General features: G+C 44.6%; 2 protein-coding genes across 3 annotated transcripts in view; one reads left to right on the forward strand and one right to left on the reverse strand.

The window, feature by feature from the left end:
- RNFT1 (ring finger protein, transmembrane 1) overlaps positions 1–14,321 on the forward strand; it is a 29,941-nt gene extending 15,620 nt beyond the window's left edge. For both annotated transcript variants that reach the window (XM_039349996.1, XM_039349997.1), the window contains exons 5-9: positions 1,259–1,412; positions 3,692–3,850; positions 6,016–6,081; positions 8,568–8,669; positions 13,528–14,321. In XM_039349996.1, coding sequence (XP_039205930.1) covers positions 1,259–1,412; positions 3,692–3,850; positions 6,016–6,081; positions 8,568–8,669; positions 13,528–13,662 — 616 coding nt within the window. In that variant the 3' untranslated portion in view covers positions 13,663–14,321. The remainder of the gene's footprint in view (positions 1–1,258; positions 1,413–3,691; positions 3,851–6,015; positions 6,082–8,567; positions 8,670–13,527) is intronic.
- A 7,977-nt stretch (positions 14,322–22,298) lies between these two features.
- RPS6KB1 (ribosomal protein S6 kinase B1) overlaps positions 22,299–24,348 on the reverse strand; it is a 39,415-nt gene continuing 37,365 nt past the window's right edge. Inside the window, exon 15 of the mRNA XM_039349998.1 lies at positions 22,299–23,192. Within this exon, the coding sequence (XP_039205932.1) occupies positions 22,955–23,192 (238 nt within the window). The 3' untranslated portion in view covers positions 22,299–22,954. The remainder of the gene's footprint in view (positions 23,193–24,348) is intronic.

Here is a 24,348-nt window from a genome sequence, read left to right on the forward strand (position 1 = left end):
AGTTCCCTCATGCTGGCTCAGGAATTCTGGGAGTTGAAGTCCACCAGTCATGAAGGGGGCCATAGTTCCCTCATGCTGGCTCAGGAATTCTGGGAGTTGAAGTCCACCAGTCATGGCCAAAGTTTCCCTCATGCTGGCTCAGGAATTCTGGGAGTTGAAGTCCACAAGTCATCAAAGAGCCAAGTTTGCCTACCCCTGATCTAGAACTAAGGGAGAATTTCCTGACAGTTAAAACAATTAATCAGCAGAATAGATTTGCCTCCAGAAGTTATGGTTGCTCCATCACTGGAGTTTTTTTAAGAAGAGACTGGACAAGTTGTTTGAAATAGTATAGGGTCTCCTGCTTGAGTAGCAGGTTGGACTAGATGAGCTCTAAGATTCCCTTCCAACTCTTGTATTCTATGTTCTATGACTGTAATTTCAGACGCCATTAGGTTCCTAAGCCGAGAAACTACCTGTAAAATGGCAGAAGAGCATTGATATTATTTTTTTTTTTGAACAATACAAACCTTGCTGTCAAAGAATACGGACAAAATTGTGTAAAAGAAAGAATGGCGCAGAGGAAGCCAATCTGATTCTTTGATCCTAGAATTCAAGATCACCTTGCAAATCTAATTGAGGATTTTGACCTACAATTAACATCTCACACAAGTTCTTAAAACAGTTAAGGAGAAAGAACCAACAAATGACTCCTCTGGAAAAATACAGGAAGTCCTTGACTTACGACCTCAACTGAGCCCAAAATTTATGTTGCTAAGTGAGAAATTTGTTGAGTTTTGCCCCATTTTACATCCTTTCTTGCCACATTTGTTAAGTGAATCACTTCAGTTAAGTTATTAACACGGTTGTTAAGGGAATCTGGCTCCCCCATTGAGTTTGTGTGTCAGAAGGCCACAAAAGGGGATCACGTGACCCCAGGACGCTGCGGCCGTCATAAATATGAGCCAATTGCCGAGCATCCGGATTTTGACCACATTTCCATGGGGATGCTGCAACAGTCGTAAGTGTGAAACATGATCATAAGTTGCTTTTTTTCAGTGCCATTATAATTTCCAACGGTCACTAAATAAACTGTTGTAACTCAAGGATTACCTGTAGAATGAAAAAAAAATTTTTTTTTTCCTGCTTTCCTTTTTTTTCTCCGTTTGGATTCCTCTGCTGTCTGTTTTTTTCCTGGTCTGCCCCTAAATGTGCTATGTTGTTATTGTATCCAAGTTACCTTTTCATGGTGCTTTTTTTTTATGGTTTCTCTTCAAAGCTTGATCCTCTTAAGTCCGTTGGTGGATTCTTTGAACTTCTGGAATGTGCTCTGGATCGTAGGAATCACAGACTTTGTTCTGAAGTTTCTCTTCATGAGCTGCAAATGCATCGTTCTCCTGCTGCCTTGTTTTATCATGTCTCTTAAATCCAAGGTAAAGATGCGGCTGTTTTTAATTTGTATTTTGTTTTTATTTAGTTGTGCGGCTTTTGATGAGAGTAGGGCCATTTGCTGGCCACTTCCAGGCGATGATGCATTTCTTCATTCCTCACAAAGGGTGACACCTTCCCAGCATGTGGAGCTGACGCAGCAGGGGCTGGTTCCTCGTTATTTCTAAGACTGAATACCTTTCAGCATAGATGGCCACCACAGAATTGTACATTGGCTCCTGGCCAGCCTGGGCCAGGACCAAGGCAGCGAGGGGCCGTTCCCTCACTGTTTCCAGGATGGCTTCACGGGCCGCATGAAACCACTTCGCAGGCTGTATCCGGCCTTGTGTTTGACATGTCTGCCCTATACCATTTCAGACAAATGGTTGTCCAGTCTCCTCTTAAAAACTTCCAGCGTTGGAGCATTCAGAGCTTCTGGAGGCAGGTTGTTCCACTGGTTAATTGTTCTCACTGTCAGGAAGTTTCTCCTTAGTTCCAGGTTCCTTCTCTCCTTGATTAGTTTCTATCTGGTGTCCTGCCTTCAGTTGCTTTGGAGAATAGCTTGACTCCCTCTTCTTTGTGGCAGCCCCTGAGATATTGGAACACTGCTGTCACATCACCCTAATCCTTCTTTTCATTAAATTAGACATTTATTTAGGATTTGGGTAGGCTAAAGAAAAAAAGAAGTGGGGGTTACATGATAGGAGTACTCCAGCATCTGAGGGGCTGCCACAAAGAAGAGGGGGTCAGGTTGTTCACCAGAGCACCAGAGGGAAGGATGAGAAACAATGGATGGAAACTGATCAAAGAGAGAAGCAACCTGGAATTAAGGAGAAACTTCCTGACAGTGAGGACAATCAATCAGTGGAACAACTTGCCTCCAGAAATCGTGGGTGCTCCATATCTTTTAAGAAGAGACTGGACAGTCACCTGTCTGAGATGGTATAGGTTCTCCTGCTCGAGCAGGGGACTGGACTAGAAGACCTCCAAAGTCCCTTCCAGCTCTATTCTATTCCGTCTTTAGTCTTGAAAATACTTAGCAACCTGCTCAAAAAGAAGAGGACAGGTAGCTCTTGACTTGCAACCCCAATTGAGCCCCAAATTTCCTTTGCTAAGGGGGCTGAGTTTTGCCCCATTTTATGACCCTCTTTGCCACAGTTACTAAGCAAATCACTGCAGTTGCTAAGCAAATCCTATGGTTGTTAAGCGAATCTGCCTTCCCCCGTTGACTTTCTTGTAAAAAGCCAGCTGGGAAGATTACAGTTGTTGATCATATGATTCTGGGACACCACAGCCGTCATAAATACCATGTTTCCCCGAAAGTAAGACCTGCACCAGGGATAAGCAACCTTGGCTCTTTTATGACTGGTGGACTTCAACTCCCAGAATTCCTGAGCCAGCCATGCTGAGGTTTCCATGCTGAGCCATGCTGGCTCAGGAATTCTGGGAGTTGAAGTCCACTAGTCATAAAAGAGCCAAGGTTGCCTACCCCTGGCCTACACCAACAATAAGCCCTAACTTGATTTTGGGGGGTAGGCATAATATAAGCCCTACCCCAAAAATAGGCCCTAGTTTTGGGGCGAGGCACAAACCTAAAAATCAAGCTAGGGCAGGGGTGGGAGGGCGGATCTGCCCCACCTGCCCCACACCCGCTTACCTTGAAGCCAGGCCTCTCCTTGCCAGCCCACTTCTTCTTCTGAGGCCTCTTCTGCAGCCAGGCCTGCATTTTTCAGTCACAGAGCTTTCCAGAATGCCTGTGCAGCTAAGGATCAAACTGTGAATTCAATCCATAGCTCGGTTCTGCAAGACCTCAGCAGCTGAGTACCGAGCTATGGATTGAATCCACAGCTCGGTACTCAGCTGCCTCGTCCTTCTGGAACGGCCTGAGTGCAAAATGCAGGCCCGAATGCAGCTGCAGAACTTCGGCCCCAGAAGAAGTGGACCGGCTGGGTGGGGCTGTCGGTGCCGGAGGTGAGGTAAGGCCTACCCCGAAAATAAGACCTGGTGCCTCTTTTGGAGGCAAAAAAAAAAAAGAAGAAGACCCGGTCTTATTTTCAGGGGAACACAGTGTGAGTCAGTTGCCAAGCACCTGAATTTTGATTATGTGACCATGGGGGACACTCCAATGGTTGTAAAGAATGAAAGCCAGTCATCTGTGACTTTTTTCAATGCCATTGCAACTTCACATAGTTACTAAAGGAATGTTATAAGTTGAGGACTCGCTGTATTGTATGAATGTTCCTTCTGACGTTCATTTTTGTTGCGTTTCCCTTGCTTCCCACAGGGTTACTGGTATATGCTGTTGGAAGAGCTTTGCCAGTGCTACTGTAAAGTGGTTCCTGCACCTGTTTGGTTTCGATACTTCGTTGGCTTAAGAGAATCCGATGGCACCATAGGGTGGAGTTTTGGCATCCTGTTGGCTTTGCTGTATCTTATCCTAAAGGTAAACATTCGTTTCCTTCCAAGCGTCTTATCCTAAAAAGAATGGAGTAACAGTGAAAGCACAGTTTTGTTTTTGTTTTTTTTATACTATTTTATTAGTTTTCTAATTTTACAATTAAGTATTTAAAAAGCAGCATAGTGACTGGGTTAATCAATAGTTCAATAACATACATAAATCTTCTGTATAAATCTCAAGTTACAACATCAGATATTTCCTCTCTTTTTCCCTTAATATCTACTACAGTGGTTCTCAACCTTTTTAATGCTGCGACCCCCAACCAGTCATAAGTCGAGGACTACTCAGCCAGTCGTAAGTTGAGGACTACTCAACTGGTGCAGCACCGTTTGCAGAATGGGACTTTTGGCGGGCTCAGCAGGGCAGAGACAACCTGGACAATTCCTATTGGCTTTTGAAAGCCAATAGAATTAGACTCTATTCAAGAGACTCTATTCTATTGGCTTTCAAAAGCCAATAGAATAAAAGGGAGTAGCACAGCTAAGGAAAAGGGGAAAAAAAATGGCGGACTGCGTTGTTTGGCGACCCCCGTGAAATGGTCGTTCGACCCCAAATGGGGTCCCGACCCACAGATTGAGAACCACTGATCTACTATCTCATTTTAGGCTAATACAGTTCTTATTGTTATCAACTAAGTAAAAACATCTTTAAAAGCACAGTTTTCAATGTTACAGATAGCCCTTGACTTACAACTATACAGTGCATTCAGAAAATCCCTTAATGATTCGTTCATTCATTCATTCATTCATTCATTCATTCATTCATTCATTCATTCATTCCACACAACTCACCTAAAAGCAATTCACCTGGAGGCGGTTCATAGTTTTACCAAGGTCACCTCTGCTTTTCTTTACAGAAATTGATGAATAACCTATTGGGGATGGGGTAGCGAATCCTGCAGTATGCAGGTTGGACTTGATGACCTCTGAGGTCCTTCCCAACTCTACCACTCTATGATATATTGACCTACATAGGAAACTCACTCCCTGGTATTCAGGATGCAGCTTATAAGCGCTTATATGTGTTTAGACCTCAAAGCATTGTTAGAGACACCTCCCCCCCCCACACCCACTTCACGGTCTGTTCCTGTGGCTCCCCTCTGGGAGGAGGTTTTGAAGTATTTATAGCAGGACACCCCGATTCTGTGGTAGCTTTGTTCTCTGTGCCATCCGTCTGGTAAACTCGCAAGATTCGTTTTTCTCGCCACGCACATGTATACATAATCTGAACTAGACTGTGTTGTTTCTCTGTGTCATATAATATATGTGGGTATATACATCTGTATTTATTTATGTCGTATTTACGTAGTGTGTATTGGAAGTGGTGACCTTTTGAGAGCTGCATGCAACGAAATTTCATTTTAAATGTATGCCGATTAGTGTACGTTCAAAGTGACAATAAAGTTATTATTCTGTTCTGTTATTCTTTTCCATTCAGAAAGTATTCAGACCCCCTTCGCTTATGTCAGTTTTGTTAAGCTGCAACCTGATTCTACAGTTGCTGAAATTCATTTTTTCCTCTCTCATTAATCTACACTCAGGACCCCCCTAAGGCCGAAGTGAAAACAGAATTTTAGAAATATCTGTAAATTTATTAAAAAAGAAAAAAAAACCTGGAATATCACATTGGTGTAAGCATTCCGACCCTTCACTCAGTACTTTGTTGAAGCACCTTTGGCAGCAATTACAGCCTTGAGTCTTTTTGGGTGTGATGCAACAAGGTTTGCACACCTGGATTGGGGGATTTTCTGCCGTTCTTCCTTGCAAATCCTCTCAAGCTCAATCAGGTTGGATGGCGACCATCGGTGGACGGCCACTGTCAAGTCCCTCCAGAGATGCTCAATAGGGTTCAAGTCAGGGCTCTGGCTGGGCCACTCTAGGACAGAGGTCCCCAACCTGCCGGCCACGGGACAGGCTGGCCAATGCGCACATGGCTGGCTGGAGAATTCTGGGAGTTGAAGTCCACAAGTCTTAAAGTTGCCAAGATTGGGCACCCCTGGTCCAAGCTCATAGGAACATGCCCACTAAATTTAGCAATAGGGCACATAAGGACTTCAATTTCTTCTGAAAAATGCTTGAAGTCTGAAACGCCAAGTGAACTATTATTATAGGACAGACCCTAAATTCTCTTCTCTTTTGTTTGCTTTTCAGCTTTTGAGTTTGTTTGCCCATCTGAAAAACTTCAAAAGGGTCTTACGGATATTTTTTACAAGACCAGTAAGTATTTGTGTGCTCTAAAGAGAATTGTAGATAGACCTCGGCTATAATTGAGCCCAAAATTCCTTTTAATAATAATAGTAATAATAATAATAATAATAATAATAATAGTAATAATAATGATGATGATGATGATGATAATAATAATAATAATAAACTGGAGCACCACTTGAACACCATTGGCATTGACAAATTCGCTATTAGTCAATTGCAAAAGGCGGCCTTACTAGGAACTGCTTCCATCCTGCGACGATATCTGTAATACCATCAAACATCCACATATGCCTATCCCAGGTCCTGGGTAAGGACTCGATAGGTAGACAAAATGCCAAATCCAGTCTGAACATCTGGCTGACTGTGCGATGATCCATAATAATAATAATAATAATAAAGTTGGAAGGGACCTTGGAGGTCATCTGGTCCAACCCAATGCTCAGGCAGGAAACCCTATACCATTTCGGACTAAGCAAGACGGTTGTTAAGTGAGTTTTACAACCTTTCTTGCCACAGTTGTTATGTGAATCACTGCAGTGGTTAAATTTGTAACACAGCTGTTAAGCGAGCCCAGTTTCCCCACTGACTTTGCTTGTCAAAAGGTCGCAAAAGGGATCACATGCAATGGTCATAAATATAAATATGAACCCAGTTGCCAAGCGTCTGAATTTTGTTCACGTGATCATGGGGGATGCTGCAACAGTTGTAAGTGTGAAAAACGGTCCTAAGTCAGTTTTTTGTCAGTGCTGGTATAACTTCAGACAGTCACTAAACAATGTTTTTAAGTATGATCTGCGGGCGGATGAGTCTCACACTTCATAGGAGTTTGAAAACGAATCCATGTTTATTTCAATCACAGATTAAAGAATTAATTCAGTGAATCAGTTCATACCCGACCCCTATTGCAATGATTCTCTGATGTTTTAGAAGGCAGAGATAGTGAGATCTCTGAGCCTGGACTAGGGGGCTTCAAACTTGGTCCTTTTATGCATGCGTGCCTGGCAGAGGAATTCTGGGAGTTGAAGTCCACAAATCATAAAAGGGCCAGGTTTGGAGACTCCTGACCTAAAACTTCCTAGTCTTCAATAAGACCACAGTGGGTAGTAGCTCTAGAACAGACATGTCAAACTCGCGACGTCACGTGACGTCGCACGACGTATCGGAACTTTTTCCCCATTGCCGGCAATGGGGTGGGCGCGGTTTCCTCGTGATGCGTCCGGCCCGTGGGCCGGCAGTTTGACACCCCTGCTCTAGAATAACACTAGAACTGACCGAAGAAGGTATCAGTCATCAACAGACCCATAGAGGTAACCCACATTTACACACCATTCAAAAGACAAAACCTAGGAAGAAAACCAAAGAACTGGAACACCCCTTCAGCAGCCAGCGTTCAGATAAGCAGGGATTAACACCAGACAAACAATCAAGCAGAAACCAATACACTAATCAAGGAATCACCAAAGAAGAAACCTCATCTCCAGCCAAACTGTCAGGTCCAGGTAATATATATAAACAGGCAGCAAATCCCACACTCCCTGGCTCTGATGATGTTACCTAGCTGAGTCACAAAACATCTGCAAAAGCAAACAGCCAAACTCAGAGAGCCACTAGAACAGTGGTTCTCAACCTTTTTAATGCCGCGACCCCCCCACCGGTCGTAAGTCAAGGACTACTCAACCGGTCATAAGTCGAGGACTACTCAACTGGTGCAGCACCGTTTGCAGAATGGGACTTTTGGCGGGCTCAGCAGGGCAGAGACAGCCTGGACAATTCCTATTGGATTTTGAAAGCCAATAGAATTAGACTCTATTCAAGAGAGTCTATTCTATTGGCTTTCAAAAGACAATAGAATAAAAGGGAGTAGCACAGCTAAGGAAAAGGGGGAAAAAATGGCGGACTGCGTTGTTTGGCGACCCCCGTGAAATGGTCGTTCGACCCCAAATGGGGTCCCGACCCACAGGTTGAGAACCACTGAACTCACATCATCAGCGCAAGGAGCCGGCGACTGAAAGTCTTATTTTTTTATATCAATAAAATTAAATCATATCTGCACGGCTGCTTTGGAAAGTCCAGATAGGTATGGGTCGAATCCTTCCTGTCCAGCAAGATCTGCTATGTATTTTTTTTAATCAAGGGTGCAAAACAATCCATAAATAAACCTGGGCTTAAGGTCAGTAAAAGAGCAAGGTGGTTCTGGGTAAGAACGTGAAACTAAAGGAGAATATTTGCAGCTCTGGGTGGAAATGAGGAGTTCTTGGTGGTCTCTTGAGCTTGGTGGTCTTCTTTGCAGACATTTCATGACCCAAACTAAGTAACGTCATCAGTGTTAGAAGGGAGTGGGGTTTTGCACTGTTGATGTAGCCTAGTTTGGTAATGAAATGTCTGCAAGAAAACAACCAGGCTCAGAGAGCACCAAGGATCCCTAAATATTCTCTCTTTTCTCCAGCACCTCTGATGTTATTTTCTATTCCTCCTCCCCCCCCCCTTTGCAGAGCTACGGAGTGGTGGCCAGCAAGAGACAACGTGCTGACGCAGATGACCTGTGTGCTATTTGTCAAGCTGAGTTTCAGAAGCCGGTTGTCCTTCTCTGCCAGGTAACACACTTGGCACTCAAATGCTTGTAATCCGCACCTTGTGTGCTCCTGCACTGAAGACTAGCAAATGGGACAGGAAACAGTCAGTGTGCACCGTTCTTATTGTAACGGCACTTCCGTAACAAGTGAAATCTTCAGCACATAGTTAGTCGGTCTTGCAAATATTAGTAGATCCTTTGCCTTCAAGCATCCTAATTCTTGCACGAGCATCACCAGATCTGAAACTGAGTTTTAAGACAAAGTGGAAATATCTGGAGGCTTTTTGGATCCCGTTACAGCAGACATGTCAAACACAAGGGGCCGGATGCGGCCCGGATGCGGCCCGCGAAGTGGTTTCATGTGGCCCGCAAAGCCATCCTGGAAACAGTGAGGGAATGGCCCCCACTGCCTTGGCCCTGGCCCAGGCCGGCCGGGAGCCAATGTACAATTTTGTGGTGGCCATCTATGCTGAAACGCATTCAGTCTTAGCTCCATAAGCCCACCCACCCCCCGCATGGCTGAGAGGAACAGTGAGGCTCGATCAGTGGACCATGCCTTGGCCCTTGCCCCGGTCCCACCCCTTTCTGCCAGAGACCCTCAAATCTGTCCCATTCCTGCCCAGGCCCCCACAGGCCTCCTTGATGCGAACGATGTAGAGCTAGCCACACCCACCCAGTAGACCACACCCACTCCATCCACGCCCACCCACTAGGCCACACCCACTCCATCCACACCCGTCCAGTAGGCCACACGCACTCCATCCACGCCCACCCAGTAGGCCGCACCCACACTGGCCACACCCACCCAGCCCCCTGAGGGCAACCACAATGCTGATGCGGCCCTCAATGAAATTGAGTTTGACACCCCTACATTACAGGTAGTCCTTGACCATTTTGGTCATAAGCTGTGACAGTTGTAAAATGGCTCATCGTATGACTGACCCGATTTTACCACTTGCTTTGATAAAAATCAGGTGAATTACTACCTTTGTTAAGCGATTGTGGTAGCCGTTAAGCGAAACCACTGTTTGCTACAGAGCAGGGGGTGGGGGACTTGGCTGGCTGAGGAATTCTGGGAGTTGAAATCCACAAGTCTTTTATGAAAGAGCCCAGGTTCTCCATCCCTGCTCTAGAGCAATTCTGCTGGAAACTGGATGTAAACACCAGTGCCTCGGTAAAATTGTAAATCGTGGTCACATGACTGTGGGATTCTGCAAATAGTGCCTGAAATGTGGTCATGTGACTGCAGGGGGGGGGGCAGAAAACCAGCACTGTTGGAACTTCGGAACTGGGTTGTCAGTACCTTTTGGGGATTTGTCGTAATCTGTCAAACCATCGCTAAGTGACTGGTTGTAAGTCAAGGACTACGTCTAAGTTCAAAATAATGGCAGAGACTTTGCGGCTCAGCATCGGTTTTCCAGATCTAGTTATTCCCTCTCCGTTCCTTTGACACATCCAGGAACGATGTTGAGCGATCTGGGCAGTATACAGAAATGTTGACTCTGCCCTATAAAATTTCTAAAGCATTTCGAAAGCAATATCATTCTTAATTGGGGCGGCCTGATGGCTCAGCAATTAGGACACTGGGGCTGTCGGCTGGAAAGCCAGCAGCCGGGGTTTGAGACCCACGCGTCAGGCAAGGGGTGAGCTCCTGTCCTCGCCCCAGCTCCTGCCAACCTAGCCGTTTCAAAAAGTAAGCATACGCGAGTAGATAAATAGGTACCACTTCAGTGGGAAAGTAACAGCGTTCCGCGATGTCGTGAGTGCAGAAATGTCTTCGGAGAGGGCTGGCTCAATGGCCATTGAAATGGAGATGAGTGGCGCCTCCTAGAGTCAGCAACAATTAGTGGTGTAAAATCCACAGTTAAAAATAAAAGACCTTTACTTTTCTTAACCATTCTGAGGAGATTGGCTGCTAACTCAAAATAGCTGTCATGGTTCCGATAGATGAGGCCAGTAAAAGAGAACACCAAGGCAAAAAACTTTCCTTAAAGAACATGTTTATTTGGCTACGTAGTATCCCCTCGATCAAAAGTGAAACCAAGACTGAAGTTCCTGCCCCAAAGGTTACAATGTTACAAAGTTGAACTTCCCACCCCAGTAATATGTCATAAATCACATTCCCCAATTAACTACTTGAAGGGGCTTTCTAAGGAAGCTTTAGCCAGCCAAAATGCAATCTGCAATGACCTTGGTTCCCACAGAACAATTTATTGTTTTGACTAAGCTAAAAAACACTCATTCCCCCCCCTCCCAATTCTGTGCAACTGAAAACGAAGGGAAAATGGCTTCAGCCAAATTCTGTTTGTAGAGTTGACAATAGCTCTGCGAGGGTGATGGGGGAGGAAATGTTTCTAAAGGGCTCAGCTGATATTTACTGTTGTTGTTCGTGCATTAATCAGTTTGATTTCGAGCTGAGCAATATCAGTTGAACAACAGTTGAGTGTGTCAGTGAAGATTCCCACTCAGCCAAGTAGAATTTTCTGGAAGTTATGGTGACTAGAACTTTTTTTCTTGCTGGTTCGAAATAATATGATAATAATAATAATAACAATATTAATAACAATATTAACAACAACAACAATAATAGTTGAAAGGAACCTTGGAGGTTATCTAGTCCAACCCCCTGCTCAGGCAGGAAACACTATACCATTTCAGACAAATGGCTGTCCAGTCTCTTCTTAAAAACTTCCAGTATTGGAGCATTCACCATTTCTGGAGGCAGGTTGTTCCACTGGTTAATTGTTCTCACTGTCAGAAAATTTCTCCTTAGTTCTAGGTTGCTTCTCTCCTTGATTAGTTTCCATCCATTGCTTCTTGTTCTGCCTTCAGGGTCTTTGGAGAACAGTATTGGTCACCACGATGTAAAAAAGATGCTGAGACTCTAGAAAGAGTACAGAGAAGAGCAACAAAGATGATTAGGGGACTGGAGGCTAAAACATATAAGGAACGGTTGCTGGAATTGGGTATGTCTAGTTCAATGAAGAGAAGGACGAGGGGGGACATGGTAGCAGCGTTCCAGTAGCTCAGGGGCTGCCCCAAAGAAGAGGGAGTCAAGCTATTCTCCAAAGCGCCTGAGGCAGGACAAGAAACAATGGATGGAAACTAATCAAGAAGAGAAGCAACCTGGAACTAAGGAGAAACTTCCTGATAGAACAGTTAACCAGTGGAACAACCTGCCTCCAGAAGCGGTGAATGCTCCAACACTGGAAATTTTTTAGAAGAAACTGGACAGCCATTTGCCTGAAATGGTATAGGGTTTCTTGCCTGAGCAGGAGGTTGGACTAGATGACCTCCAAGGTCCCTTCCAACGTTGTTGTTGTTGCTGTTATTATTATTATTATTATTATTATTAAGTTAGGGGGACTCTCCCTGGAGGATATATTAGGGCTCCCTCTAGCCAACTTGCTCAGACTGAAGAAGCTACTTGAGTAAGCAGTGAAATGTTTTGAGCCAACGAGAAAAGAATCCATGACTCAGCTCCTAGATCAGTGTTTCTCAACCTTGACAATTTTAAGGCATATGGACTTCAATTCCCAATGCTGGCTGTGGAATTCTGGAAGTTGAAGTCCACATGCCTTAAAATTGTCAAGGTTGAGAAACACTGTCCTAGATAATGGTTGAGTAGAAACAGTATCTTAAACCAGGGGTCCCCAATCCCTGGTCCATGGACCGACACCAAGCCGCGGCATGTCAGAAACCGGTCCGCACAAACAAAGCCCCATCTGCGGGATGCAGGCAGAACATGAAACACGCTCCCTCCAGTCCACGGAAAAGCGTCTCTCCAGGGAAGCGGTCCCTGGTGCCCAGAAGGTTGAGGACCTCTGTCTTAAACCACGCATAACTTAGAATCCATGTCTAGAGGTAAGATCGGAGTCAACTGAGCCCTTCACAGGTAGTCCTCAACCTACAACAGTTCATTTAGTGACCGTTCAAATTTACAACAGCCCTGAAAAAAGTGACTTGTGACCTTTTTTTCACCCAACACGTTGCAACACCTCTGTGGTCATGTGATCAAAACTGAGATGCTTCATACCTGTCTCATATTTATGACGGTTATGCAGTGTCTTGGACCTTTTGCGACCTTCTGACACGCAAAGTCAACAGGGAAGCCAGAGTCCCTTAACAACCATGTTACTAACTTAACAACTGCAGCGATTCGCTCAGCCACTGCGGCAAAGAAGGTGGTATAACGGAGCAAAACTCACTTAACAACTGTCTTATTTTTTTATTTTTATTTATTTTTTAATGTATAAGCCGCCCCACTCCCGCAGGACTCTGGGCGGCTAACAATAAAAACACCATAAAACATGACAAAACAAACAGTACAATAACAGTCATCCAGGGGTCAGATTTTATAAACCCCAGGCCTGCCGGAAAAGCCAGGTCTTAAGCAACTTACGGAAAACCAACAGGGTGGGAGCGGTCCTAATCTCCGGGGGGTTCCAAGACGTGGGCGCCATCACAGAGAAAGCCATCCTCCGCAGCCCCGCCAAATGGCACTGCTTGGCCGACGGGACCTGAAGGAGGCCCAGCCTGTGGGATCTAACCGGACGAAGGGAACTGTTGCTTAGCAACAGCCATTTTGAGCTCCATTGCAGTCATAAGTTGGGTAGACTACTTGTAGTCCAGAGGTCCCCAACCTTTTGAGCACCAGGGACCGGTTCCGTGGAGAGAGGTTTTTCCACGGACCGGAGGGGTGCGTGGTTTTGTGTGCTGCCTGCATCCCATGGATGGGGCTTTGCTTATTTGTGCGGCCCGGTTGCTGGCATGCTGCGGCCCAGTACTGGTCCATTGCCCGGGGGCTGGAGACCCCTGCTGTAGTCATTTCCCTGATGTTTGCATGCTCCTGTAACCAACGACATCCTGTCTCTTTCCAGCACATATTTTGTGACGAGTGCATCGCCTTGTGGCTGAACCGAGAGAAGACGTGTCCCCTGTGTCGAACGGTCCTTTCCACGCACGTCAACAAGTGGTACGATGGCGCAACCTCTGCACAATTACAAGTCTATTAAACAAACTAAAAAAGTGGCTGTGTGCTTCACAGTATGGACTCATTTGAATGCCAAGTGTGCACGTGTTAAAAGAGGATATGACTGGATGGAGAGAGGGATACAGAAGGAAAATAATGCCTTGGGTTTCTCCACTGACTATATTTGAATTCGTTCAGACACCGAGCATATATACTTAATTTTCCATATGGAATTAATCCTTTCAATGCTGCTTCTGGGAAATTCTCAAACTTCTCTTTGAGTATCAAATGATTATTTTTACAGTCACTAGCCTACCGAATCAGCAACGGGATACCTTTCTTGCATCCAGTGTCAACGTCTGGTGCATGCAATCTTTAGATTCGGCGCTAGAAAATCCACCTTTTCAGATTTGCACGTGTTTGGTTCCCTTGGGGATTCTCTAACCGTTGGACCTGGCCATCACAGGGCGAGAATCATGGAATCATTTCTGCTTTCCATGTCCATAAAGCTCAGAGTTTAGTTATGCAAACATGGGTGAAGTTTTCTACATTTTGTAAGTCTGAATTTTAAAGAACAAAGGTTTTGGCCTATATTTTGTCATAAGCAGCTAGATTTTTATTAAAGAGGAAAGCTGTATTTTAGTGATTCTTTAAAAAAAATGTAGCGTATAGTTGACAAAAATAAATGCAGTTTGAATCTTGTCCGCCTGCGATTCTTGTGATAAACCTTTTGTATATTTATAAACTCATTTTTTTTCTGCATTTATATGTATGACATGAATTCACTGGTGACCGAGGAATAGGTAGGTGAGCACGCAAAGTCTAATACAGTGTTCTTCAACCTTTCCAGCTTGGCGGCCCAGAAGGAAAGGAAGCAGCAGGTAAATGTAGGCACGCATAGCCTGCGCACGCATGCACAAATGGGTGCATGTATGATGGTGCCCGCTAGCATGAGTGCACATGCACAAGTGGACCACACGCGCCCATGGCGCATGCTGGAACCTGCATATGCAAACGGGCTGCGCGTGCCCAGGGCATGTGCACTGGTACACGTGCATGCACAAATGGGCCACTGGTGTCCACATGTTGGTGCTAGCATCCCCGCACATGCGCAAATAGGGCCGTTACTGACTGTGCAGCGGTGCGACCGTGAGTTGGGTAGGGCTCACCTGCTATTCCTGGGGCCCGGTGGTCAACAGGCCTCGGTTCGGTACCAGGCCACAGACCATAGGTTGGGGACACCTGGTCTAATATATTAGAGCACCTGGTTGATGAGACTTTCTTGATTTGAAGGATCATATGGAAAGAGAAATTAAAGGCAGTCTAAAAGTTGGTGGCAATTCTTCACACAAATTGCACTGGGAATGTATCCTAATTCTAACTGTCCAGACTACCAGACTAGAGCAGCTGTTGACCCAAATGTTGATGCTCAAAAACACATTGACCTGAAAATCTGGATTCCAAAGACATCTGATCCGTACATTGCTTCACTCTCTAGCAATCTAAGGTACAAGTCAACTTGCAGTCCACTTAATGAGTGCAACTTGAGCCCGAAATTTCTGTTGTTAAGTGAGCCAGTTAAGTGATTTTTGCCTGATTTTATGTCTTTCCTTGCTAGTTAAGTGAATCACTGCAGTTCTTTAGTAACTGCTCGTCAGAAGGATACAAAGGGGATCACATCACCTCAGGACACTGCAACCGTCATAACTATGAGTCAGTTGCCGAGTGTCTGAATTTTGTTCACGTGACTGTGCAATGGTCGTTAAGTGTAAAAAATGGTTAGAAGTCACTTTTTTCAATGCTGTTGTAACTTTGGTCACTAAATGAACTGTTGTAATTTGAGGATTACCTGTGTACAGGTACCTGTCCATTACAACCATCTTTAGCACTTACGACTCTCGCAGCCTCCCCAGAGTTACGTGATCAAAATTCAGGAACTTGGCAACTCGCATGTATTTGTGAGAGTTGCAGCCTCTTGAGTTATGTGATTGCCATTTGTGACCTCCCCAGCCAATTTCCAACCAGCAAAATCAACGGGGGAAGCTGGATTCACTTAATGACCATGGGATTCATTTAACAACTGCAGCAAAAAAAGATGGTAAAATCAGGTGCAATTTGCATAACCACCACCTTCCTTACTGATGGAAATTCTGGTCTTCTTTATGGTCGTTGAGCGCGGTTTGCGTTTTTATTCAGAATAACAGAACTGGAAGGGATCTTGGAGGTCTTCTAGTCCAACCCCTTGTTCAGGGAGGAAACCTTATTAATTTTTATGCCACTCGTCTCCCTTATAAGGTGACTGTATGACTGGTTTCTGAATGGATTCATTGACCTACAGCAGGTGTCTTCAAACTTGACCCTTTTATGACTTGTGGACTTAAGCTCCCAGAATTCCTCAGCTAGGCACGTGTCCTGGCTGAGGAATTCTGGGAGTTGAAGGGCAAAAGTCATAAAAGGGCCAAGTTTGAAGACCCCTGACTTACAGTATGCTCACTCATTATTGACTTGGATTCATTAGTTTTAATTCATCAAAATCCAGAAAGCCAAACTCAAACCAACTTTGCCCAGAAAGTAAACAGAAGCATGAATGAAGGTGAATCTACGTGTCCCAGTGTAATGTTGCAGGATCCAATATAGGTCAGTCACTGGGACGAGAGATTTAGTATTCCGAGCTTTGGGACTCATGCTGGAGCCCATCCTCAAGGAACTTCTCTTTAGCAGAAGAGACCCAAACTCATTAGTAGCCTCACATTGCAATGAACAAGGACATATATTCAATTTCACAGATACTAAGATTGTTGGACGAGCAGGTACAAAAACAGCCGGGGAAATGATTGAAGCCTGGGAAACGGACCTTTGTCAATGAACAGGAGTGCTGATGTACCACCAGTTTATCAGGTACCTAGAAGGCAAGGGCTTGGCATCATAAGGAAATGACAACCGATGACTTAATAGCCAGCCATCAACACAACCCAATCAACATCTGAAAAGCGGCACACAACCAGGCACCACATAAATACTATACACAAAATAGCACATAGCACACATTTTGGCGAGAGACAAGTTCCCTGAAGATGGGCTCCAGCACGAATCTGGAAGCTCGGAAGACGAAACCGCTGATCCTGGTGATCGACGCAGATTGGATCCTGCAGTTAGAAGCATGCTTCCTTATTCAAAGTTAATAAGGGATCCGTTATATTTCTTCCATGGAGTGTTTGGTGAGAATCTCTTACTTTTTAAAAAGCTACACCTCTCTTTCCCTACAGGTACTATTTAGCTGCACATTTTTTGCTTTCAGAGGCCCTAACATATTACCTAATTGCCACCTACCACCTCAGATTGGCTTGGAAACCAAGTTTCTCCCTTCAACAGCGAGAAATAAAGAAGTCGCCATTCAATCAATTTGTTCAAAGTTGCATTTAATTGCTATTTACACCCACCTGTTTTGAAATCAAGTATATTTCATTACAGTAAATAGTACAGAATGAGGTAACAACCCTCATACCATTCCTTGTAAGGCAGCTGTAGTCGGATTCATAATGGATGGTTAACACAGCCAGCTAACGTTTTGCAGAAAGAACATGGTTTTAAAAAGGGTACAGGTGAAAGGTGGTCGTTGTGCATCACTTGGTTGAGCTCTTTCCATCCCCTCCCTTCCTTAAAGTACCAGGGTTTAATCTTAATTATTGAAGATAAACTGGGTAAGATAGCTAGAAATGAAACCTGCATCCTCTCTTTCAATTCTTCCGAAAGCTTAAGATGTATCCCACATGGAAAGTTACTATGCTGGCTTAGACAATGAAAGCAGCTTGTTGTCATCAACACGTCCAGTACGCACCTTCTACTTTAACGGGGGTTAACTAAACCTTGGCCCTTCCTTGCAGATTACCGGTGTTGCTAGACAAATTTGCACCTTACAGCCAGATAGGACAGAGACAACACCATCTGAACTACAGTTTTACACAGCTCCTGCCCTTCCGACCTGCATATACATAGCAGTCCTAGATTACCAGGAGAAGAGAATATTTGTAGCTCAGGGCTGGACTGACAGGATCCCTGGTGCTCTGGATAGTCTTCTTGCAGATGTTTTATTACCCAGCTAGGTAACATCATCAGTGCTAGAAGGGAGAGGGCTTTTGCACTGATGACATAACCTAGTTTGGTAATGAAACGTCTGCAAGAAAACCAAGCTCAGAGAGCACCAAGGGCCCCACGGTGCCTAGATTATTCAAACCTTAACCTAAACGAGGATGTACATTCTCCGCTCTCTCTCCTACAGCACCAATGCAGCTAAACACACATTGGGCCAACATGGTAAGGAAGGGAGTCGACCTCCACTTCCGACCACTTGAGAGGCCAGTCCTGTAACATCCTGCCCCCTGATCATAAGAACAGCCTTCCCGGTTAAAATAGATCGGAGCAGGTGGTCTCAGGCTGGGGAAGACCACCATCGCTTTCCTCCCTACAGATTGTCATCTACAGACCTTCTAGGAAATTGATGGTGCCCAGGACTCAAAACCATTCCTCTTAACCCAAACTTTCCAGCTTTGCAGACCGGAGGGGGGGGGGAGGAAATGGTTGCGTGCGAGCAGCAGACACACATGCACGCTCGCAGCTCCACCTGCAGGAGTGGGTAGCACTTACGTGCGTGAAGCTCTATTTGTGCAAGTGCCTGCCGTTTGTGCAAATGGAGCTGCGAGCGCTCCCCTGCTGCTTGTGTGGCCCGGTTCCAAATGGGCCGCGACCCGGGGATTGGGATACTTTCTCCCGGGATCGTAGGAAGATTAACGCTGTAGACTTGAACATGTTCATCTGAACATGGTTTGAAGACAAAGGATACTGTGACCCACGGTGCCTGGAGCTGATGGAACCAACACAAGCTGGCGCGCCAGCAGCGTCCGTGCCCAGAGATGGATTCCCAAGGGATCCAATGCTCATTCTGCTCTGCCCCAAACAGGTCAGACAAGGCCACCCATTTGAATGATCTCTTTATTCCTCAAAGCAAACTCAACTGTACAATCAGCACTGATTCTTAGTGGAACGAAAACATGGTTCAAGTCATCAAGTTTTAATACTTAATATATGTTGTTAGCTTCAGCAGGTATTAACCCCAAGTTATTTCTTCTTTTATAGAAGGATACAAAAATCTATATATATAAAAAAAATCAAACGATAGCAAAAAACCCCAAGATTATAATTAAAAAAGCACAGATTGTATAAAATAAATCTTAATTACTATGGAAACCTTTTTTTGTTTTGTTTTTTTTAAGACATTGTTAAAGAAAGCACTTAATTTCTCCGACAGACATTCCCATATAGATGGTTCTGGTTTCTGATGTCATACAAGGGGATTCCCTCTCTTTGAAGTTGACACAATAGCTATTATCTACAAGAAAGGTATGGGAATCCAGGTTGGGGAAATTGATTCTTTATACAAATAAATACAAGATCACCCAAATTGCATAGTGTGTGCGCTTAACTGTCCCGAATCGCAATTCCAAAGTTTTTCACAGTTTAAAAGACCAAAAGGGGCACGTGAAACATTTAACCTCGGGGTGTCCAACTCTGGCAACTTTTAAGACTTGTGGACTTCAACTCCCAGAATTCTGGGAGTTGAAGTCCACAAGTCTTAAAAGTTGCCAAGATTGAATACCATTGGTCTATCCAATGACACCATTCCATCAAATACTCTGCTAATCCCTCAGCTAAGAAAGGTCTACTTGAGCAACAGCACACAACATACGCAAGACAATTGTAGCCACCAAACACCAAAAACTGAGCATCTTGCACCACTCCGAATCCAGTTTTAAGGGGACTTGGGGACCTGCCTTTTCCAGGACTACCTTCTTCACGGTTCAAACAAGAGAAATGTTCTACCTGTCCCACTGGATGCCTCTATAGGCTAGAGCAGTATTTCCAAGACTTGGCTATTTCCAGGTATATGGACTTCCACCCCCGTCCCCCAGAATTCTTATCAATGGTCACGCTGGCTGTGGAATTCTGGGAATTGAAGTTCACACACCTGGAAATGGGCCAGGTTGGGAAACACCTGCTCTCTAGAGCAGTGGTTCTCAACCTGTGGGTCGGGACCCCATTTGGGGTCAAACGACCATTTCACGGGGGTCGCCAAACAAGGCTGTCCGCCATTTTTTTCCCCTTTTCTTTGGCCACGCCCCTGGCACCCGGTGATGTATAAGTGGGTGGGGGTCACCACAACATGGGGAACTGTATTATGGGGTCGCGGCATTAGAAAGGTTGAGAACCACTGCTCTAGAGCCACAGGGCTGGTTAACAGCTGGATTTTGCAAATGACCCAGGAAAAAGCAAGCAAGCCACTTGGCTGGGCCTGCCAAGACCCCCATCCAGGCAACGGCAGTTGACATGACCCCCCCCATACACTAAATCCAACGCCAGGTGCCCGTGGTAGAGGAACAGTGGAAGACCCCCTGATCTAGCTCACACCCAGATCCTACCCTCCATCCACAAATGTCTCACTATTCACATGACATTGATTGATGCTTTGGGGGATGGGAAAAGGTCTTATCGTGAAGGGGCCCATGCAAAACCTACGAGATTCTTCATCTGCGGGAATTAAGCCTCGTGTTCTAGAGAGGAGGGGTCCCCACGCTCGGCCACTTTCAAGACGTGTGGACTTCAACTCCCGCAACACCTCAGCCTTGTTGGCTGGGAAAATTCTGGGAGTTGGAAGTCCCCAAGTCTTAAAAGTGGCCAAGTCTGGAGAACCACATTAAGGCTTGTGGACTTGCAAGTCCCAGAATTCCCTAGCCAGTCATGATGGGCTGGGGAATTCTGGGAGCTGGAAGTCCCCAAGTTTGGAGAGCTTTGTTCTAGAGCAGCGTTTCTCAACCTTGACAATTTTAAGGCATGTGGACTTCAACTCCCAGAATTCCACAGCCAGCAATGCTGGCTGTGGAATTCTGGGAGTTGAAGTCCACATGCCTTAAAATTGTCAAGGTTGAGAAACGCTGCTCTAGAATCTGAATGGACTCCAGGAGGAGAATCACCGCCCCTTTTTGACGGGTCTCTCATTCCCAGGATGGTGTCTTTAATTTTGTGCCTGGAGGGGGAAGCCAAGGTAGACAACTCTACACTCAGCAGAGGTGACTGGAGCCAGGCCCGCCAGGCCCTCAACACGCCCCCCCCCCCGCCTTCTGGAAGGGCTTGGATATGAGGTGTGGAAGTACAGCTGGGGAGAAGAATGCACAGAAGAACTTCTGGCTAGATTCAAATAAAAATATAGTTATGGCTCAGATCCTATGGCTCAAGGAGAGAAGCTAAACAAAGCACCACAAAAAACCCTCTTTCTAAGAAGCCACGGTTGCAGACCAGGTTGAACAAGCGGGGGGGGGGGGGAGAACGCCAAGCAACAGGATGCGCACCCTGTCCCAACAAGTCACACTCATCCACACTCTAGAGCAGAGCTCTGTGGACCAAAAGTAACCCTTTCACCAGCTGTAGCCATGGAAATGCTTTCTTTAAGGCAGGAAGTATTTTAAGTTAAGGTAAAGTTACCTTTATTTCACTCTATACCAGGGGTTCTCAACCTTGGCAACTTTAAGACTTGTGGACTTCAACTCCCAGCAAAGCTGGCTGAGGAATTCTGGGAATTAAAGTCCACAAGTCTTAAAGTTGCCAAGGTTGAGAACCCCTGCTCTATAGCGTTAGGGTATAGCCATCTATATACAGGCTTTCTTGTTTCCTTCAGTATCGCAGAAACATTAATAGTAAATCTTCTCAACGTTTCCTAAAAAGTTTCTCTGGAAGACATTCGTCGAAGGCCATCGTAATACTTTTGTGTGTGTGTGTGTGTGTTTTTCCTCAATACAATCAACGGATGGTTTGCCCCAGCAGGCAAGTTACATGGTCATCCATCGCAGAGATGCGCAATGGAACAAATACTGGGTAAAAAATAATCTCATCTGAGCATTACAAATTGGCTGCAACACCAACAAAAATGTGCAGTTATTTTTTTTTTTTAAATGATAGCCATCTGCTAAAACTTTTGCCCCTTTTGCAATAGGTTTAAGCCTTCCTTGGCAGGTGCCAGGGTCTCGGGCAAACGACGTAACCACGATAAAACAAAGATGAAGTTTCTGCCAGTCAAATTTCTGTTCAGACTGATGAGAATATTAGGACAAGACACCTGGAATTCAACACAGCCACGAACTCCAGACCAGCAGGGCAAAACTGAACTTGGGTGGGGTGGGGGAAACAACTTCACAAAGACCTCAGATTAAAACACGGGACTTCCGCACTAGCCAAGGTTTTAACCTAGCCAACGGCCTGATGGGGATCTTTTTTAAAACGAAATAAGACAAGACAAAAAAAAAAAAAAAGAAGCATTTAAACAAGATGAAGAGGGTAAATTCTTACCCTACCAATCTTGGCAACATAATTAACAGTGATTTATTATTATTATTATTTTTACAAAAAACATTATTTCAAATATAATAAGAAAAGTTTAAGTCTGCTAGCTTGTTCTCTCTTTGCTGCGGGAGATCAATAATTCCGTAATGTTCCAACTGTGGGATTATTTTTTTTTCATAATGAGCCCCTTCTAAAAGGGGAGGAAAAAAAAACTAGTTGAAAAATATAGAGATTTATATATATATATATGCATATATAATTTTCTTTTAAAAAAAGATTTGTTTTAGATTGTTTTTTTTTTTTTTTTTGCACGTGGAATCCTAAATGGTTGGAGTTACGCCTCAGACCTCCGATAATTCTTAAAACTGCAGGAAGCCACCTGGAGGAACTTGGTAAGATTAAAACCTCAGGTAGAAAAGGCCCAGGCTGGCATTCTGCATTTTTGCCCATTGGCATGGACTTCCCCCGGGGGCACAATCATGCAGGAGAACCAGTCTACTCTCCATCCTGTTAGCTTCAAGCGATTGAACTGTGGGGAAAAAAAAATATCTTTGATAAGAGCAGAAAAGATGCCACGCTGCGTATCGGTTAGCTGATGTGCCTAAGTTGTATAATACCATATATATATATTTTTTGCTTACGTCCTGTCTTTATGCACCATTGATTCAAAGGAGGGAATGAGGAGGTGGGGAAAAAGAGAAAGGAAGGAGGCGGGGGGGGCATCCATTTCCCCCCCCCATTCTTCTTTTCCAGTCCATTATTCTGTGCAACGACTAACTTGATACCGTCGCTGAAGGGGGGGGGGGAGAAAAAAAAAGCCACGAGAGGTCTCGTATTTTGGCAGGAGGAGGGCTGGGTGAGGCACGGCTGCCCTTGCAGAGAGCTGTCCTTTGTCTTCTGCTGTCGCTCAAGCGGGTTCAGGGGGAGGACTGCGGCCATAGATGATGTCATAGATTCATGCGCAAGTGCTCTGGCCGTTTGGAAATGATGGGGAAGGCTTGCTTTTTGTACGGCCCGGTGTTGGGCTGCCGGATGGGAAGCGGAGCTGAGGCTTCTCCGCAGACTGTTACATCCATCTGTTCGATCCCACCTGTCTCCATGGGGTAGTCCACGGGCAGCTGAGGATTGGCCACGCCGGAGGAACCGCCTCGCCCCCAGAAGTCCCCTGGAGAGAACTTGACAGGGCTTTGGAAGAGAAGAAGCAGCCATTAAAAAGGTTTTTTTTATCAAAAAATATAGTTCTTTATATCTGTCTGTCTATCTATCTCAATCACCTATAACTATCTATCAATCTATATCAATCATCTATATCATCTATATCAATCATCTATATCTGTTTATCTATCTCAATCAATCATCTATATCTGTTTATCTATCATCTAAATCAATCATCTATATCTGTTTATCTATCTATATCAATCAATCATCTATATCTGTTTGTTTATCCTATCAATCTATCTATATCAATCTATATCTATCTATATTAATTAACCATATATCATATCATATTATATCTATCAATCTATCTATCTATCGCAATCATCTATATCTGTTTATCTATATCAATCATCTATCTATTTATCTATCTATCTCAATCAATCATCTATATCTGTTTATCTATTATCTAAATCAATTATCTGTTTATCTATATCAATCAATTATCTCTATCTGTTTATCACCTATCAATCTATATCAATCTATATCTATCTATCTATCTATCTATATTAATCAACCATGTATCATATCATATCATATCATATCTATCTATCTATCTATCTATCTATCTATCTATCTATCTATCTATCTATCTATCTATCTATCTATCCATCTATCTAGTAGATTTCAACTCCCAGAATTTCTCAGCCAGCCATGCTGGATGGGGAATTCTGGGAGTTGAGATCCACAGGTCTTAATGTTGCCAAGGATGGAGGCCCCTATGCTAAGCCAAGCATTTTAGAGGCAAAAGGTCAAATCATTTTGCACATAAGCTCAATAGCTGCGTCTAGACTGCAACTTAAGCCAAAATGTGCCGACTACTGTGTTTTCCCGAAAATAAGACCTGGTCATATTTATTTATTTATTTTGCCTCCAAAAGAGACACCAGGTCCTATTTTTGAGTGGTGCATGTGTCTTTTCCACTCACCTCGCTGAGGCGGCACCCGACAGCCCCGCCCAGCCGGCCCAGTTCTTCTGTGGCTGAAGGAAATGCCTCTGCAGCCGAGAACAGAGCTACGGATTGAATCCATAGCTCGGTTCTCGGCTGCACAGGCCTTCCAGAAAGGCTTCTGACTACAAAATGCAAGACGGAACTCCATTCTCAGCTGTAGAATGATGCTTTTAC

This window comes from Crotalus tigris, unplaced genomic scaffold (genome assembly GCF_016545835.1).
Source record: "Crotalus tigris isolate CLP2741 ecotype Arizona unplaced genomic scaffold, ASM1654583v1 scf7180000018306.2785112, whole genome shotgun sequence".
Taxonomy (NCBI): Eukaryota; Metazoa; Chordata; class Lepidosauria; order Squamata; family Viperidae; genus Crotalus; species Crotalus tigris.